This window comes from Galleria mellonella, unplaced genomic scaffold, assembly GCF_026898425.1.
Source record: "Galleria mellonella isolate WM207_F2 unplaced genomic scaffold, CSIRO_AGI_GalMel_v1 utg33, whole genome shotgun sequence".
Classification (NCBI taxonomy): domain Eukaryota; kingdom Metazoa; phylum Arthropoda; class Insecta; order Lepidoptera; family Pyralidae; genus Galleria; species Galleria mellonella.
In genome coordinates, this window is record NW_026442079.1 from 360,250 (window position 1) to 379,840 (window position 19,591).

General features: G+C 30.9%; 1 protein-coding gene across 3 annotated transcripts in view; it reads left to right on the plus strand.

The window, feature by feature from the left end:
• Window positions 1–19,591, plus strand: part of LOC113521683 (WD repeat-containing protein 47) — an 82,464-nt gene that overhangs the window by 57,871 nt on the left and 5,002 nt on the right. For all 3 annotated transcript variants that reach the window (XM_026907305.3, XM_026907322.3, XM_031911611.2), the window contains 3 exons: window positions 3,166–3,309; window positions 15,930–16,085; window positions 17,562–17,781. In XM_026907305.3, coding sequence (XP_026763106.2) covers window positions 3,166–3,309; window positions 15,930–16,085; window positions 17,562–17,781 — 520 coding nt within the window. The remainder of the gene's footprint in view (window positions 1–3,165; window positions 3,310–15,929; window positions 16,086–17,561; window positions 17,782–19,591) is intronic.

Genomic DNA, 19,591 nt, shown 5'->3' on the forward strand with positions numbered 1-19,591 from the left:
CTAATTGATGTAAAATTAAATTATTACTTGACGTAATGGCCGATTCCCAATTTAGTACGGTATTCTTAATAAGAAATTTATTTGTAACACAAAAATAATCTAAAAAAAGGTGGCATATACACCGTGTAAAACCGAGTATATTTAGTTCTAAAGTAAAAAAAACAACAAATTAATTTGTTAGTAAATGTAGTCGGGTAACGAAACAGCCAAAAAGATTTTGAAGAAGTGATCATTCGGCCGCTTAGTATAATTCTTCGTCTTTTGAGTCAATAGGCAGACTAAATATATTAGGACTAGAACTCAGCAACTTCCAAAGCACATTTGGTTGCCTTATTCAGGTCCTCCTTTTTGTAAGACGAAGGACACAAAGGACAGGACAGGAGGTGACATATGATCAAATGTATTAAAAGTTATAGATAGAAACTTTACTAAATAGAAAATAAATGAGTCAAGTAGATTGACATTTGAGATTATGAATAACTTTATCAAGCAGTTTTGTAATGGCTAAATATAATATACAAGCGGTTACATTGAAGCCGCTAGAACGTCTACGGACCTCCTTAGATGAATGCGGTTGGCTTGTATGCGCTTCGATATATCTACTCATTCTATATTTTGCGGTTAACATTATATATTGCCGTTAAATACCAAAATGTTTTGATGTAATTTGCAAATAGAGAGTATGAATCTTCAATATCTTGCTTTTATAATCGACATTGAAAAGGGATTGAAAAGTTAAGAATGAGATTTTAGCTTCGGAATTCGGGAAAATCGTGGATTCGTCAAGATTTTAATATTCTTTTTTTTTATTTTCTTATTTAGAAGAGTATACGGAAGGGCTTTCACTTTAAAAAAAAAAAACATCAGCGCTACTAACATTGCTTATTGTTTTCGCTGATACTGGCTAAAATTTTTAATACTGTGCCTATGATTTTATACTTTTCATTAGAAATATTTTTATTCTGTATTTCTGTTGTAGTATCAAATAACTAGTAAAAACTAGCTATTTACCGCAGCTTCACTCGTGCAAACTTATTTATATCAGGATGTCGCGAAATTCCAATATGAACGGGTTTTCTATGGTTATTTCCAGAAATCCTGGCGGATGGTTGGTGGAATTGCATTTTCACGTCATATCCATCATTTTAATTTTCTAACTGTAGGGACTTTATTTCCTCAACGGACAAGTGTTTTTATAATAAAACGATGCCGTTTCAAAGAGTCGCTATTCATAATAATTAAATTGACATTAATTTTTTCTTTTGAGAAGAGATTAATAATACTTTATATTAGTAAACAGAAGTAGTACTTCCAAGTCTATTAAATTAATGAAATGTAACCATTTTGTAATGTTATGGCACACGTACAAATGAAAAATTGTATTTGACTTTATGTATTTTTTTAATCATTTATGTTATCTCGCTTTTTATGTATATCTATATATAATTCGTGTGCTGTAAGTATTGCAAATAAATTATCTATCTATCTATCTAATAAAATTGTCATTCTTTAAGCGGTAATCATTTGAGTCTAAGGACTTGTTTGCATAGGAGTTTAAAAAATGTTGTGCCGAGCTCTTTATTTACCGTTTTGCTCCAGAGCAGTCAAGGGTGTTCAAATAAGCGTAATCTCTTTGTTCACGTAATTTGACTTGAGACGGATATTCTATAAGTATTGAAATGAAATCGTATCATTAGCCATTTGATTCTAGAAAACTGTGTATAAAAAATGGTAGATTCATGCTACAAAAATAGTAGTGAATAATAAGAATTATTTAATATAGTAGTTATAGTTTGTAAGTACTAGACTTTTAAATAACATATAATCGATAATTATCAAAAGGTCCACTGCTGACGAAATAAGACGGGTTTCGTAAAATTTTTAGCTATATCAGGATGACTTTGACGAATTTTGACAAATTACTAGTCTATTGTGGTTCCTAAAATAAGATTTCAAGGCACAATACATATAGGCTATGAGTAAATCAGTACCGTGTGTGTGCGTTGTTCAATAATACATGGTAACTCGCAGCTTTTAAAATACATTTCCTACATAATGTTTATTTTAGACAATTGTGGGGTTTCCTGCTCTGAATTTTGAAATGAAGTATATATAAGTAGGCAAAAAATTCTATGGTAATGTGTGTGTGTGTGTGCGTGACGGACTAGAAAGAAGATATGTGTATAAAGTACATTCGAAACATTAGAAGTACCCCACGTTAGAAAGTTCAAAAAATGCTAGTGTGGACATAGACTTAGATTCATATAATCCTTTAAGTATTATTTGAACTTTAATTGAACTTTGAATGAATATTTTTGTAGATCTGCTTTTGTAGAACCACTAGGTTTAATGTTTTAAACTTCTATCTTGTTCAATTATAGATTATGATTTTACAAAGATTTTTAATTTAGATTAGATATAATAACTATAATCAGCCTGCAGTATTTATTGATATGATATGTATTACTTGAAGTAAAATACTATTTTCCAATTTGAACGTTTTAAGCCTAACATTTAATGAGGCAGTTTAACACACTTCAAGTTGCGATGGTCGCGGGTTCAATTATTACACAATACAAAACTCGTAGTCATCGTCATCATATCAACCTTTAACTGTACACTGTTGAACATAAGCGTCCTCTTGTAGTGGGGATTTGCCAGAAGTTGCCGTGCTTGACAGGTGGATTGGTAACCGTAGTTAGACTTGGGAGATGATTTAAGAGGGACGCTGGTACCCATCCCTCGCCCTCCCTTTGTCGGCTCTTACGACACTCACGGAAAATGTTTTTTAGAAAAAAAAATTCAGAGAGAATTGCATACTTTATATTAGAACAATGAAGGACACTACAAAAGGTAATGTCGAACAGTAATTTTAAAATTATGTCAAAGTCTATATATAAAATATTTCCAGCTGTTACACAAAAAAGGAGGGGGTGGCCTATTCTATGCCGGGACCATACGGCAAATACTCGTATTCATGAGTATATATGTTCGTATCTTTACCGATATGATTATATTTATTCATATATATGTATTAAAATAAAGGATATTAAATAGGTATGTGTGTAGTTGTCTAGTATCCATACAGCAGATACTTCTTAGTTTAGGACTAGACGGCACTGCAACATGTCAAGTGGTATTTATTTTATTTTTTCTAAATGCCAGGTGGAGCTGTCTATGCACGACGGAACAGTCCGTGATGTCTGTTTCATCGAGGACACATCGAATAAAACGAGTTTGCTGGTAAGCGGCGGCGCCGGCGACTGTAAAATATATGTCACAGACTGCGCCACAGGGAAGACCTTCCAGGTGAGACAAGAGAAGGTTATGCTGTATATTATATCATTACATTGACGGCATTCTTTTGGATATATATTTATATTCATATATATTTGTTTGAAATTTTTCCTTACATAATATATTTATTTACACGACTGCCCGAAAATCGAGTGTAATATTTTTAGGGTTCGTCTGTGTATGTGAGTTTCTTTTTCGACTGTAACTTCTAAATGGTCTCAATAGATTTAAACGTATTTTTAATTTAAATTTAATTTCACACGTTATTTTCAATAGCTATAAAAATAATATATATATATATATATATATATATATTATTTTTAGTGCGTTTTATATATTAATATTAAAAGCGACAATTCAAATTAAATGCAATTTTCTAAGAAAGTTATATATCAATTAGATAGATATCTCTTAATTCTCTATTTATTTGGAAAAGGATATGGTATGTTTTCATATTGACTATGTTTTCATGTGATTAAATTGTTATTTATTTTAGGTATGGTGATATGCGAACATGTATAAAAACCACGTAATTGAAAAATTTAAATGAAAAAAAAATGCCTGAGATAAAAAAAAAAAAACTATAACGTAAAGTTGAAACAATTCAGTCATGAAGGGCTTGAAGAAACATTAGCAACTAAATTAAAATATGTCTCAGCTATTGAACCTTGTTAATGTGCTTGTCATGCTCATGTCTTGTTTATTTTTACATATGCAAAATTGAAGGCTTTACCCCATATAAGGAAATTTGGGGCAAGCAATTTATACATGTAAAAATAAGCCAGAAAGTCAACATGCATTATTTATTATTAATTCGCATATAAGATTAAAACGTTATCTATATGCATATTTGTACATATATTCCAGAAGTAGGTCTCATATATGTAGTATTTAGGTATCACGGAAATTTTAAATATGTAATGTATTTATTTAAAGATTAGCGTACTTACTATTAACTTTTAACTAACGTATTTAATTATATAATTTTAATGTCATTTATTTTATTAAATTTTTCATATTTTTTCTTATCATTTTGGGAATAGCGAAAGGCTCATTATCATATCTATATAGACTTATTGTATTTCGTATAATAATTATATGTATTGTATTTTTCAATATATTCTTGGTTTAGCTTTTTCTATTTATGGATGGATCATTCGACGACAATTCAATCAAGGCAATTCTCGTAATGGAGTCTTATGAGGTTGTAAAAATAAAACAAGTGCTAGACAAATACTAAAATCTTAAGTTGTTGCGTATATCTGTCACAATTTTATGTTTACAACCATAAAAGTTTATTAATTTATGCTAAAATATTCACAAGGGATCTGTGTAACATAACATAAAACTTTGATTAAAAATAAATATTTTAGTTAGGAATAAACCATGTCAATTGAAAATATAATTCAAAGGCGAATGATAATAATAACTTACACAAAAAGTAATCGAATTAAGAACCTTCTCCATTTTGATGTAATATAGTAAAAATATAATGATTAAGGCTTGTTCTTCTCTCGTTAAAAGTCCTTTTATTTTTAATATTCATTCGAAATTGAACCCTATATACTAAGCTTTTTATGATAGAAGAAATATGTGGTCAACAAGGAGGGGTTAATGTATTGTTAGAATTGTTCTAAAAAAATGTATACATAATTTTAAATGTCGTAGTTTGGCGCTATCTTATTGATGTAATAAAATTGTAATTAGACGATGTATGTACATGGCAGATAAGATTAAGAAAAAAAAGGTGTTCTGATAAGAGCAATAGACGCTAAAACAAATGTTTTTTTTTTTAAATCTGTCTATTAGTATGTTTGTTTCGACATCACGCATAAACTAATGCATCAAGTTGGAAGTGGATATTTCAGTTGTATTCCTGAAGGTGGAACTAAAAATCAGGTATAGGTTTTATCTTGGGAACCCATCCAGAGCTAGTCTATTTTATTGGTTTTTCTACTTCTGAATACCACGCATATAAAATAGCGGGCAAAAAGCTAGTGATAGATTGAAATAATATTTGTACAAGTATAACCATAACCTAAGGCAACGGATCCATCGTTTAATTAATCAGTTTGTCTTAAACCGCTAAATGTTATTAAACTCAGCTAATCAATCAATAGCCAATATCGCTCTAACTAGTAATTTGTATTTTCATAAATGTATTTTGTGTATACATATTACTTCGTTCGCTATATTAGATTTATTAATACACTAAAAAAAGCTTCAGTGTACAGCGTATTGAAGCTTTACCACAATGAATTTTTTTAGCAAATGAATAGGGAATGTTAATCCCGCCTGCCATATATGCAGGCGAGGCACTACTGAGAGATGATAGGCGAGGATGAAAACAGGTTAGTTAGACCATCGTGACAAATTCCACAAGAACTAATCACGACGGTTACTAGAAGGAATTGTGTGGAGGTCGACCTAATAGGGTATATTCCTAGGAATTCTAGACTCCTTTACTAACAATCCCTTCTCTTCGCATTATTATAAAATTGTTCCATCTTTCGTTTCGGGGTAACTGAGACACAAACTTGTTTAATTTTCATAAATATAACATTAGAAAGTTTTTTGCAGTAGTTTTTGCACGTTTCCAGAACAAACACAGACAGATAGACAGACAAAACTATAAAAATTATTGTTTGACTTCTATTGCTCTTATTAAGACCCTTCTTATATTTTTTTCTTAAGTATCTCACGTGTACAGATATCGTCTACATACAATTTTATTATAAAAAATCCTACTTTAATTGCTTGATGATCATGTAAATGATAGAGTAGACTCAGTTTGAAGTTTACATAATTACCAAATTATCACAGTTGATGTCTATGTCTTCCTTTATGTTGCAATATTATGCAAAATTTAATGCATAAAAATGTTGCAAATAATTTAAATCAGTTGCATACGGGCAATATGTAAACAAGATAAAGTGATAAAAATATACAAGATCATGTCTATTCTAATATGATGTAGAGATAATATTTGATTGTTTGTTTGTATTGGATAATTTTAAATACTATTTTAAATTTTAAAAATTCATACATTTTAGTAAGCTACATTACCAGCGAGTGGCATAGTCTTTATGTTATTTTCTATATACCCGTGCGAAGCCGTGGCAGGTCACTAGTATTGATTATCTTTATGACTCAAAATATTAATTTGCATATCTTAATATTTCAAAGTCCTTGTTGTGTGTGCCTATTTGACGTATGAGGCACAAAAATAATTGCTGTAATTCATTTGAATAATAATATTCAGAATGCATTAAAAATTCATTGTAAATTTAATTAAAAAAAGCATGTAACATCTCTCGCTAGCTTCAAACCCTCTGTTAAGTCCTATTATCTCTCCCTTTATGTATGTACTATTTTCTTGTATTCTGTCTTCATGTTCCATTTTTATTCTCTCTTTTTGTAGATGTGCTATTAAGTATATGTATATGTATTTATGTTTTTTGTGTTATGTTATGTGTATATATTTATTTGTATGTATATATATTTGTATATATTAGTGTGTGTGTGTGTGTATATATATATAGTGCGCCATCTACCCTTTGTCTTTATTCTCAATGCCCTCTACCCAAAGGTTGTCTGAAAGAGATTGCGCAGCGATAAGGGCGCCTTTTGTATCACTTCTCATTACAATTAACTGTGTTTATTATTTTATAAATGGTGCGATAAAGTGTAAAATAATAATAATAATTATAGTGCCCCCCTTTCAGTCAATAGGTAATTGTATACTTTGATTATATGTTTTCTGTCGAGATTTTCCTAAGAGAAATGGTATTCTTCTAACCCTTGTAAAGACATTTCTTGAGAGTCGACAACGCGCGTAAATACTACTGATATTATAGGCGTTCGATACTACAGTAACCGTTAAACCGTTAAGGTAACAAACAAATTCTATTTCACATTTATAGTAAGGATTTATATTTATGATATATATGATATTAGAATATGAATATAATTTTCTCATACCTCTATTTCATTTGTTGGATTACGAACTGTAAACTAACGTTGGTTCAGTGCCATTATTCGATTATGGTTAGCGATTAAACACAACCGGTGTTTTTCAGCTAGCTCTGTACAGCTCATTGACTATAATTGATTGCCGTATTCATGCACTCTCCTGGTTAACGATTGTACTCAACTGAGGGAGGACCGTACTCAAACAACTTTGCGTCATCTCGTTTATCGATACTAATAATCGTTTATAAATGGTGTAATTTTTGGTTTTAAATATTTATCAGCATACTTTAAATAGAATATATAGTAACAACAATCAAATTTGTTAAACGGTTTGTTAAAGCGACTATTTAAATAGAACAGTCTCTTGGGCTGAAATGTCGTCCTTAATTTGTAAGTTTGCTCCAAACAGGGCTATATCGAAAGCGAAATTAAATTGTTCGGCACTAACATTTTCTCTTCGAAACAAAAGACATTCGAGACAATTTTAATTAACGCTTATGCCGTTACCGTAACGATCAAATTGTATATGTTTGCATAAATCAACGCATTCACAAATTGAATGAAACACGCTTATTATGGCTGTTATTATCTAGGATACAAGAATTTTAATTAGAAACACAAAGTTTAATTAAGCGTAATAATTAGGTTGTTTTGCAAAACCGACCGTTTGACTTGTTGCGAGCGTTTGACTAATACCTACGACATACTGACATACTGTACAAGTGAATAAATGTTATTCAATTTACGAAATGATCTCGTTCCTCGTTAAGCAACTCTGAATTAATTGCTTTTTGTTTTCGTGCGATTAATTGTAGACTAGTTTGTCGTACAAGGTGTTAAATACAATATCGAAAATGAATATTTCACCCAATTTAGCGTCGTCGTTATGGTATATATTCAAAAGGCTGTACTAATGTTTTCTTAGAAGTGATATAATGTTGTGTTTGCGTTGTTTTGAGCATTTCTGTGAAACAGGTCTGACAGTTCTATTTCATTCGTAATTAGGTGCTTTCAAAAAAATGAAACCGAGGAATATTGTATTTATTCCCCTACTCATATGCTGCGTTGATACCTTATAATATCCTTGTGATGTTAAATTTATATTATAATCAATCAGTCGGAGCAAATTAGTATCGGAAAATGTGTTTCCATGACGATATTTTTCACGGCTCTTCTGTTTGATGCGGGATTTTTTCGTCATTAAAAAACACAAACTTTCTATCTTCTTTCTAAAATTTTCTTGGGAAATTGTCACGCCATGTAATAAAATCCAACATATGAACATCTATAATGTTCCATTAAGATGTCTTAATACGAATTTGTGTTGGAATATTTCAAGTCGTAGACATTTATTACGTATATCAATTTACATAGAGATTCAAAGATGTTGATGTATTTAAATACTCACTTATATAACTTTCAATTTATATATTCTGGGCCTACAAGATGACTTGTCACCCATCGAATTACCAATCGGGTATAGTCGAAGTACTTTACAGTTATTGACCTCTTTGATATTGTCACAAAAATTAAGGTCTAGTCCGTGTATCGGAGCTGAGAATCATTTAAAATTTGAATAACATTCTTTTAGAAGAAAAAAAAATAATAATAAACAAACTTTTATATTATTAGTAAGAATTTGTTTTGGCTATAGTGCGTAGATGCAGATGTGTAGCTTCTTGAAAGTAATCTTGGCAGCGCTACCTATATATTACATACAAATACTAGGTCAATACAAAACATATCTTAATGTCATTGGTGTATTTGACAGAAAGTCTTTTTATACGTGGATTCGGGCATGTAGGTTGTCAGATAAAAGGTTGCAGATGGATCAGATATACATTGCTTAAGTGGAAGGATGGAGGTACTAGGGGAGGTCTAGATTTAGTCTAATTTATACTGATTAGATAGATGCTATCTAAGAAAGAAGTTAATTTTCTGGAGTCGGCATATATGCATGAGACATCTTAAGAAAGCACACACAAACGAGATATGTGTAAGGTATACGACAGTCGGTTCTCTCTGTATGTTTTTGGCGGGAAAATAGGCGGTTTTTTTTACACTGTATAGGCATATACAATATAAGCTCATATTGTTATAATATTTTAGTATCATAAAATAATACATAATAGAAAGCTAAGGTGATATTATTAGATTACTAACACAGAATATTGTGGATATTTTATTGATCTTAAAAGTGCATCATTAGGATTATAAATAAATAGACGGTCGCTAGATATGATTCTTTAATGAATATGGGACCAATACGGTTATAAACTTTACCGATTACAAAAAAAAATGTGTAATCGGTACAGAATGCGCATAGAATCGCGCATAGCTCCAAAAAATTCCAGATGACCCTTGAATCCTTCTTTCTTAGAACTTGCTTAAAATAATGGCATGTGACATTATTATCCTTAAAAAAATATCCAAAGATGTTGATATAAACAAATGTGATCGTTCAAACTCGTGTTACCACAGTAAATTTCGCAGTGACTGATCATTACCCTTAGGGTAATACCTTTAGGGCTGAAGCTCATTGACCTAGAACGTTGAAATTTTGCTTGAAAGAAGGTTTCTCTTTTACAAGTGAAGAGAAAATTTGAAAATTACCCGTTTCTATTTTTAGGTTTGGGTTTCTTTTCTGGAAAACTTTTATATTTTTTTTTTGCCCAGTGTCTTATTATTTTCAACCGATTTAAAAAAGAAAGAGGTTCTCAATTCGGTTGAATAGTTATGAATAAAATGTTTACAAATATATAATAATTGATAAATACTTAAAGAATGGTCGCATAGAAATTTTATCAAAATCGATTCAGTAGCTTAGTTTTTAAATTAAAATAATTGATTTTGTCATAATTGAAGAGTCGGCTTTTTTATGGGGCACAATCCGTAATTATTACTTATTAGAGAGGATTTCAAAGTGGACATCACAATAGAAAACCTATAAATAGTTTATCGGGTCAGCATATTTGCTTTGTATTTGTTAAAGTTATATACAGATCATTTACGTATCCCTTCCTAGTAACTTGGAAATTACCGGATATTCTTTTATATAACTTAAAAGGTAAATAAGTTAAAAGCCGACCTCATGGAAAGTTGTACCCCTTACTTATATCACAGATAATATTATATTATACTAGATATATAAACAGCGTCGTGGACATCCCAGAATACACTGTGACGCCAGCGATACAGAGGCATTGTATTTTCTGAAGACAATAGTTATATGCGTATGTGTAATTTCCCTACCATAATTTTCAACATTCATTCCAATTATGAAAGAAAAATCTTGTTACGCAACTAGTTGCCAAAGAAATATCTCCTATAGATACTAATATCTATATATATTACATAGAATTGCTACTCGATGACTTATTATATATGAGAATAGTAACCATCTGCATTGAAACATTAAGACATTGAAATCTTCAAGAAAAGAAAAAGGCCTTCCATCTTAAAAGGCCGGCAATTTCTCAGTGTTGTGGGTGGGTGCCTATGGGCGGTGGTAATCACTTACCATCAGGTGAGCCGCATGCTCGTTTGTTCTCTATCTTATTAAAATAAAATAGTCAACCACATCTGGAAGTGTATATTGTACTGCTTGGAGCCTTCTAAATAACGTGGCAGTACCTCTCTGGTGTCAGATGTTGTCTCTTGATTTTATTATTTTATTTTATTTATTGTTATATTTATACTTCAATATGAAATTAACTCCAATATCCTGACTATTTATAGCCTTTTTTGGAAATTTGCCCTCGTAATTATCGTATCAAGTTTTATTTAATGTAGAATGAATTCTGAATTTCTGATTCATTATATTTATTTAAATGCGAGTAATTAAGTGTAATTTAATGCTTGTGCATTTTAATTGTCGTATTTATCTGAGTATCGTTTACAATCGATTTATTTTTATATTATTTATTACTTTGCCAGGAAACTAGATATCATAAATATGTATAAGTATAGTACATATAGATTTTTGTTGGGATTTAAAATAACAGTAAGTACCGTGAATGTATTACATAAGTGGATAAAAGTAGGAGGCAGTACAATCAATATGCAGTGTCCGTTATTTCACGTTGTATATACGAGTAGTTCCGGGTTCAGTCCTAGTTCGGTCAATATATAAAATATATTAATGTTTTTTTTTATCTAATGATAATATCTATTAAATTAATAGTGTTTGTTTGGTAATTAGATTCAGAATTTAAGAGCGATATTAATTATTAACAAATATTATGCCAAGTAAAACTGTAAATAAAAGTTTATTGAAATTCTCTCCACCATTGAAATAAATCCTGCCAATTACTATGAACAATTATCGAAATCTTTTCATATATGATATTATATCATATAACATATATGTGTGGGACCAAGTGATTAACTGAACACTATAAATAATGCTTGAGTATTTTTAAAAAATTACTACACGGGAAGGCAATGTTATATTTTATAACTATTATAGATATAAATCAAATATTATTATTATTAGGCACAGTAATACAAAAATATGTTTTATTACATTAAAATGAAAAAGAATAAAGGAGACGATGTAAGGACCTCTATTGTACGTGTTTTATTTCATCTTTACAGCATCTCGATACTTATTGAAGCGAGGGACTTTATAGAAATCTTTGAGTGCACTTTACTTACTCGTATTTTTAAATTTAAGCACTTTCGACTATTGTGTATAAGAAAATGTTGAAATTACATTTTCTCTCCCTCGATTCGTCTTTTTTTTCATATTTAATATATATATATATATATATATATATATATATATATATATATATATATATATATATATATATATATATATATATATATATATATATATATATTAGGTAGCATATTTATTTATTCTTACATTTATTGTATAAGTGAGTAAGGTTTATATATTTACGTACGCTGTATAATCTTATATATTTGTTATTCATATATTATTTGTACCTTATGTATTATTAGCACTTATGCAGTTTAGCTGTCCTCTAATGTTAGCTGAAAGAGATATCTTTCAATGATAAGTCCACCCTTGCTTAAATGATTTATAACTGTCTTATCTATGTATTGTATGTAATTTATAAATGCAATAAAGATATATATATATATATATATATATATATATATATATATATATATATATATATATATATATATATATATATATACATATACACGCACACATACGAGGCGACTAAGAAAACTTAATGATCGAAGGATGGCTAACAGCATACCTCTAAATCATCACCAAAGCCTAACTGCGGTTGTCAACCCGTCCTTCAAACGTCTTTAAAACGTCAAACAATTAACAAAATTCCTCAATAGAGGGAGGTTCATGTTTAGCAAGTGGACATTTAACAGTTGATATTGTATGGTATACTATATTATTATTTGGTATTTGTCACAATCGTATATTTCTTGAATCAGTTACACATAATAGCACTTTGTGTAGGTACTTTATGTGGACCGTTTTAGTGCCAACCCACAACGGTCACACCAGTCGTAAGAACTCTATTGCCAATCACGAATCAAACGTATCATTTCGATTTGGACAGAGATAAAATGAAATTACGGATACACGTTAATGGGGAGTTTGATGGTTTTTCTTAAATCGTACCTATCAATCTTATTATCCGATTCTCCATATGATTTTGATTGATTTTATATGTGTGTGCATTAATGTATATATAGTTGTACGTTTACGTTTATAGGATTGAACTCATTACGAGTAAATCCTTTTATATTTTCGATTAGTGAAACGCAACGTTCTCTCATGACTTGAAAACGACAATTTTTTTAAATTCTAATAAAGGTTCAAGTAACTAGGTATCTATGGAAACTTCTATTGCACCTTATATCACAAAAGAATAATGAAAATTATTTCAATAAATTCACGTAGTTGTCAAGTGCACATACACAAAAAAAATCCAGGGAAATTTTTAATCCTTCGAAGTCGCTTTAAAACTGTGTTATATTTTTGTTCGCTTTTCAATGTATAATATTAGTCGCTACCTACAGTTTTGCCCGCATACAACAATATATAAAGTATCTTATGTGTTAATTTAGGATCTAAACATTCTACCCGTGTAGTAGATTTCATTTAAATCCGCTCAAACTTTTCAACATGATTGAGTAACAAACATCCAAACATATTTACAAACTTTTACATTTAAAATATTAATAGGATTTATCGAATCATTTATAGTTTTAAACATTGGCACATCTTTATTGGTAAAGATTCGCTTGATATATAACATTTAATATTCAGTAAACGACCGTCATTCAGGTAAAAAGATTGTTATCTCCCAACCTAAATGCACGGAACAACGGCATGAAACATTAATGTAATTTTATAGTTAAACGACTCGAAATTTGTGAGTTCAGCAGTGTTCACCATTAGGATTATCATAGCTTATAAATAACGGTCTCATTCTGGATTAGTTTCCATTCAACATCCATGGCGAACGGCGGTAATTTATTGTGTTGTCTACTTCAACGACGAATTAATATTATTAGAATTGTCATTCATCCTCCAATTACTGAAAGTTAATTGTGCAATTTAGACACGATTGAGTAGCATCGTGATCGTCATGCATCCTTATTGCTCAAAGAACGGACGCTTCAGTTCACTTGTTTCTCACTTAGTTCATTAGCTTCACCTTTGAGTAAATTTTGAAATGTACGGATCGAAGTGGAATAGAAAAAGTATAATTATATTTGAATCCACAAATATTTAGATTGAAATCAATAAAGAAAATACTGTTGCTATTTTTAATCCACTCAATCATGAATTAAAGAGGGAGAAAAATTATTCCTGGACACACGTGTGAATCCTGATTGTGGTTTCAAGTGAATCGCGAGGAACCAGTAAACACAGTGGTAGGTATACCTCATTACATAAGGCGATGACCTTAAATGTGTCGCAGGGGAGCTAAACTAAATGTAATTTAATACACAGACGGATCATATTAAGCTACTTTAATACATAAGATACTTTTTTCTAATTTACACGGTCAGAGCCACGGGTTACAGCTAGAGTGGCTTTATAAAATAACGACGACCTCGTTCGCGATCCAATGACGCGATCCGATGTTTACCAAACATTATTTTGGGTATTGTATAAAACTAATATATGTCAGGGAGGAAAAGTAACAGCGAACAAATGTTAGCGCAAAATATACAACACGCGTTTATGCTTGGCTATTTTATATATAACTAGCTATCCGTCCCGGCAGATAGATTTTCGAAAATAATATATATGTGTCTCTCTTATAGTACATATTTCTATAAGTAGAAAATTTGTAGAATCAGTAGTGTCGTATTTGAGTTTATGTATTACAAAAAAAAAAAACAAATCTTTTCTCTTTATAATATTAGTATAAATTATAAAGGTTAAAGAAATGTGACTAAATCTTTAGATGATAATAAAATTTTTAACAACGCATTATATTTCATCATATTTATAAAAAAAATTAAAACATAAATTTTCAATGAATAAATGTAATAAAGCGGTCCTAGTTAATTTTAAACTTTCTTGTTGTTGACACAAATTTTAAATACACTATCGGGACTTAAAGCGCCGCAATTGCAGGTAAATAGTACCTACACACTCGTACCTGATTTTTATTGCCGATGTTTCGACATGTATTGCACATCGTGACCACGATGTAGTGCAGTCCACGTCGGTAATAAAAACGGTCCAAGACAATACTATCTTAATCTACTCTCAAACTAAGCAAAGCTTGTGCTCCTAGGTAATTGATAGATAGATATACCTAAATATTTTTTTTTTTTGTTATTAATTCCATATTAGATTTTTGATGAGGATTTTTTTCATAAAATTAACTTAAATTAGAATTTCAATAATAGGTTGCTGTTGCTGTTGTTTAAAAAATATCTGGGTTATAATTAAATCGTGGAGGGAAACCCAAAATGTTAACCTATGTTGCACTTTAGAAACTTATAAAATATTTATAACCTATTGAACTAAGGGTTAAAATAAACAGAGATCAAAACAACAAAACAAATGATCATCAATTGCAACTGCAACCTGCAACAGACACGATTTTTCTTTCTTTCACAGTTACGTACTACTGCTTACCTACTAGCCTTATTCTATAAGTATGTATCCGCTTGATTATATCGAGGTCTTATGTAATACTTGTACAAGTGTAATAATATTACAACTTATTTCTCGTTAACATGCATAACGCTGGTGATACTGTAAGAGCCGGTACTCTATCACCGTCATAAGTCGCAAATGATCAGCTTATATTTACTTTATCTTGCGCGTGATAAAATGAAAGCAAAGGGAATGTGCGGCGCGCCTTAAGAAACGAGGGAGCCGTGCGATAATTTTGTATAAGGGTGGATAATATAGAAGATTATGAAAGTAAATGTATTTTTTCTCCATCACTATAGCGCTATTGATGCACTTAATAAACCGTTAACACTAAATTATTATTACATTGTGTACCTACTCCATTTAATCTTCATACCAAATAGATCACTTTAACGGGCGGTCTGTATGGAAATATGGGCAGGACTGTTAAGTTCACCACATTTGTAACATTTGAAAATTTCTCTTACTACCTCTTCCTGAATTATTCAGTCGTGGCAAGAAAATTTATTATTAATGTTTTTTTTTTCATGTACAGGCACTGAGCGGACATTCTGGTCACGTGTTGTCACTGTATAACTGGGGTGGAGCGATGTTCGTCTCAGGAAGTCAGGATAAAACTGTTCGCTTCTGGGACCTCCGTACCGGCGGCTGCGTTAATATCATATCTCCACCAGCCGGACAACCGAATAAAGTGAGTCTTTATTGTCTTTTTATAACAGGTATAAGACTATATTATAATTTATATTAAATGGAATAAAAAAAGCCAGTTTACAGGAATCGTAGTACGATTAATTTTGTATATAACAGTTTAATAGGCATTTTACGCCGAGGGCATAACATTAACGTAGTCTGCATAGTTTCATTGGTGGATTATACTGAAACAAAACATGGTACGACTAAAGCGGATTTTTTTTTATATCCCAAGTAATAAAATTAAATAAAATAATATTTTTTTATTTAATTGGTTAATTCTGTCATTTTAATCTGGATGAAATTATAAATGTTGACTCCTGTTGTTCTCGGTCTATTGTCTATCTATATCGTCGACTAACCATTAGCGATAGTTTGGAAAATATTATTTCAAACGTCACTAGACATTTTGAGGTTACGTCGTTAAAATGAACTAAAAACATATTATTAAAGTCCCTAATTACGCCGGATTAATTTTAGGAGATTAAACGAGATTGTGATTAGAATATCTAACAGCTCGTAACTGCCGTTTTACAATTAGCAATGAATATCTTTGTGGTCTAATAAATACTTCCAGCAGGCGCACGATTTTCCCAAAATATTGATATTGATACAGTTTCCATTGAAAATGCGCCAACAGAGTGCATAGTACCGTTTCGGTGCAACCGATGATAGTAATCAAACTTTTGTGTGTTATCCAACAGGGTAATTATATTTGAAAAATATATTTTTTCCTATGGTATTAGGACTAACATTTATTTGCTCTGAGCTTAATTTGCTTTATTACAAATAAACATGCGTCGGTTGAGAAAGCCATAAATTTCCCCAATATTTGTGAGGATAGCTTCGATTGTGTGTTGACTCAATTTATTCTTTATACTAAATTGACAGTATACTTGTATATTTAATGATACTTAGTCTGGTTTTATTGCAAATTGTTTATTTCTACTACAATATAGGATAGTAAGTTTGTTACTCAATTCTTTACGACAGAACAAACGGCACCTATGTTGTGATAATGATGTTCAAATATTTGTGTATTTATACCTACTCCTTTTGTAACGAAGTGTCAAATTGTAACTGTATATGAACATTACAGTTTCATTTTTGTACTAAACATTCCAACAGCAATGTATTGTAGTTAAATTTGTATTATCTCAGTTGTTGTGCACTTATATTGGTTGCACATACAAAAGTGATTTTGATCCGAAAACAGTTTTCAACTAACATACCTGTGAATGACCAAGGGACACATTTAAAATTATAATACTTTTTTTTTTATTTTACTTGTCCTACAATTCTATATGTTTCCGTGGTCTGTAAAAAAAATTGTATTACCAAGTACAAGGGAAGGCGACGTCGAATTAACGCCTATTTGATGCGTCCTCTCTTTTGACCCAATTTGATAGCGGCAAAATTTAATCTTAAGTTAATTTAGAAATTATTTTCTATCTATAATTAATGTTGTTTACGATAGGGTTCAGCGGTGGCCTCACTGGCAGTAGACCCTAGTGGGAGGTTATTGGTGTGCGGCCACGATGACGGCTCATGCGCGCTTCACGACGTCCGCGGCTCGAGAGCGTTGCAACGCTTTACGCCACACTCTGGTGATGTCAGAAGCGTCCGATTCTCCCCCGGAGCATACTATCTTCTTACTGCGGGCTACGATGGAAGGGTTGTGCTTACTGATTTACAAGGTTAGTCTATTCAATTTACTGAAAAGATTATCTTTTAGTTACAGGATTATGAACTGCAGCTGTTTTATCAGTTACTTTTTTTTTGTTGTTTTTGACGCAGATATATACCGTAACATACAAAAAATACATGAGAAATGAGAATTTCTATATTTGAATTAATTTAAAAAATATTAGTTACTTATATAAATATAAGTCGTGTTCCTAAATTAAACATTATGATAAAATTCGTGTTTTATTATAATGACACTATAAATGTTGAAGTAGTTGCGGTCGTAAAAACTAAAACACTTTGTTTAAATCGTATGACATTCAACCGTTGAATACAATTTAGATAACGTAAGATCAGCATTAAACATATTCTACATTAATGTTTATAGCGTAAATTTAAATTGTTACTGTATTTTAAACAAGGGCCAATTTTCCGCGGATGGCGTCACTTGGTCGCGTATTTCACTCATAAATGAAACTTCATTCCATTAGCGATTATTATGGGGTAAACACATGCTGTCGTTACCATTATAAATGGGATGTAGGTATTCATATTTCATTGTGACTGCGTTTTTATACAATATTCATATATTTCATCATCATCGTATCAGCCTTTAACTGTCCACTGCTGAACATAAGCCTCCCCCTTGGAGGGTTTTGCCAGTAGTTGTCATGCTTGGCAGGCGGATTGGCAACCGCAATTAGGCTTTGTTACGTTTTAAGAGGGACGCTGCAGTCCATACTTTGCGTCCATCCATATATCTACTTACGTTCATTTCAACAGTATTCAGAATCAACTGGATATTTGGAAAATTGGAAAGTAAAACTTATTTAAAATAGTATTAGTATTAGCACTTTGCTTGATCGGGATAAACTTTAATCTTATCACATAGTATGTTGTTTTTCTCCATCTCATATAGTAAGTGTATACCAAATTTCATGACTATTAGTTGTATGACTAAGATGCCAAGAGTTGACAATCTCACTATCACACTTATAATATTATCAAGTAATTCACACTAGAGTTATTTATCTTTTTCGAGTATGCGATTTATTTAGTACTGGTTAATAAAATCTGGTGAAGCCTCAGAATCATAATAAAGTCACATGTTAGAGATTTAAAAAATATGTTTTATTATTTATAAGCTATCCTTGCTCGGAAAAGTACCATATTGTTTTATCCAAAACGCGGTGAAAGTCTTTACTTGAATAAAAAGAGGGAATACAATTTATATGAAAATCTGTTAATAACTTACTATAGCAGAAGGAAAAGTTATATGATTACCTAATATTTCCGCGCCATTAGCCCTTTATGGTCATGTATATGGTTTCTAAAAATATTCTTATTTAATTTATACGAGACGAAATTAATTTACATTTTGTTCTATATTACTTATTATATACTACGTTTTAGAAAATATAAAGTAATGACGTACCAGTGACTTGACTTTTCGCCTTTGATTAATTTTAAACAGGCTTGTATACGTATTCCGGATTCTCTTAGTCACCGCTCCAATTAAACTTAACATCTGCCTACCGTTGGGCAAATGTTTCAAATGTACAATAACTTGAGTGATTTTATTGATGGATCCGGTGAGACCATCAAGTTATTTGAGGGTTGGGCGAAATCTGACTTCTTAATAGATCGTTCCCCATTATGTATTATTAGCGACTCGCCGCGGCTTCGCACGTGTTAAAATAGTATATGCAAACTTTCCATAAACACAATCCTCTAATAAAAAAAATATCTCAATGTGTGTATCAAACTGTGAAATCCGTAGCAAAATCAATAGTATGATTTACAAGTAAGCAACTTCGGTTT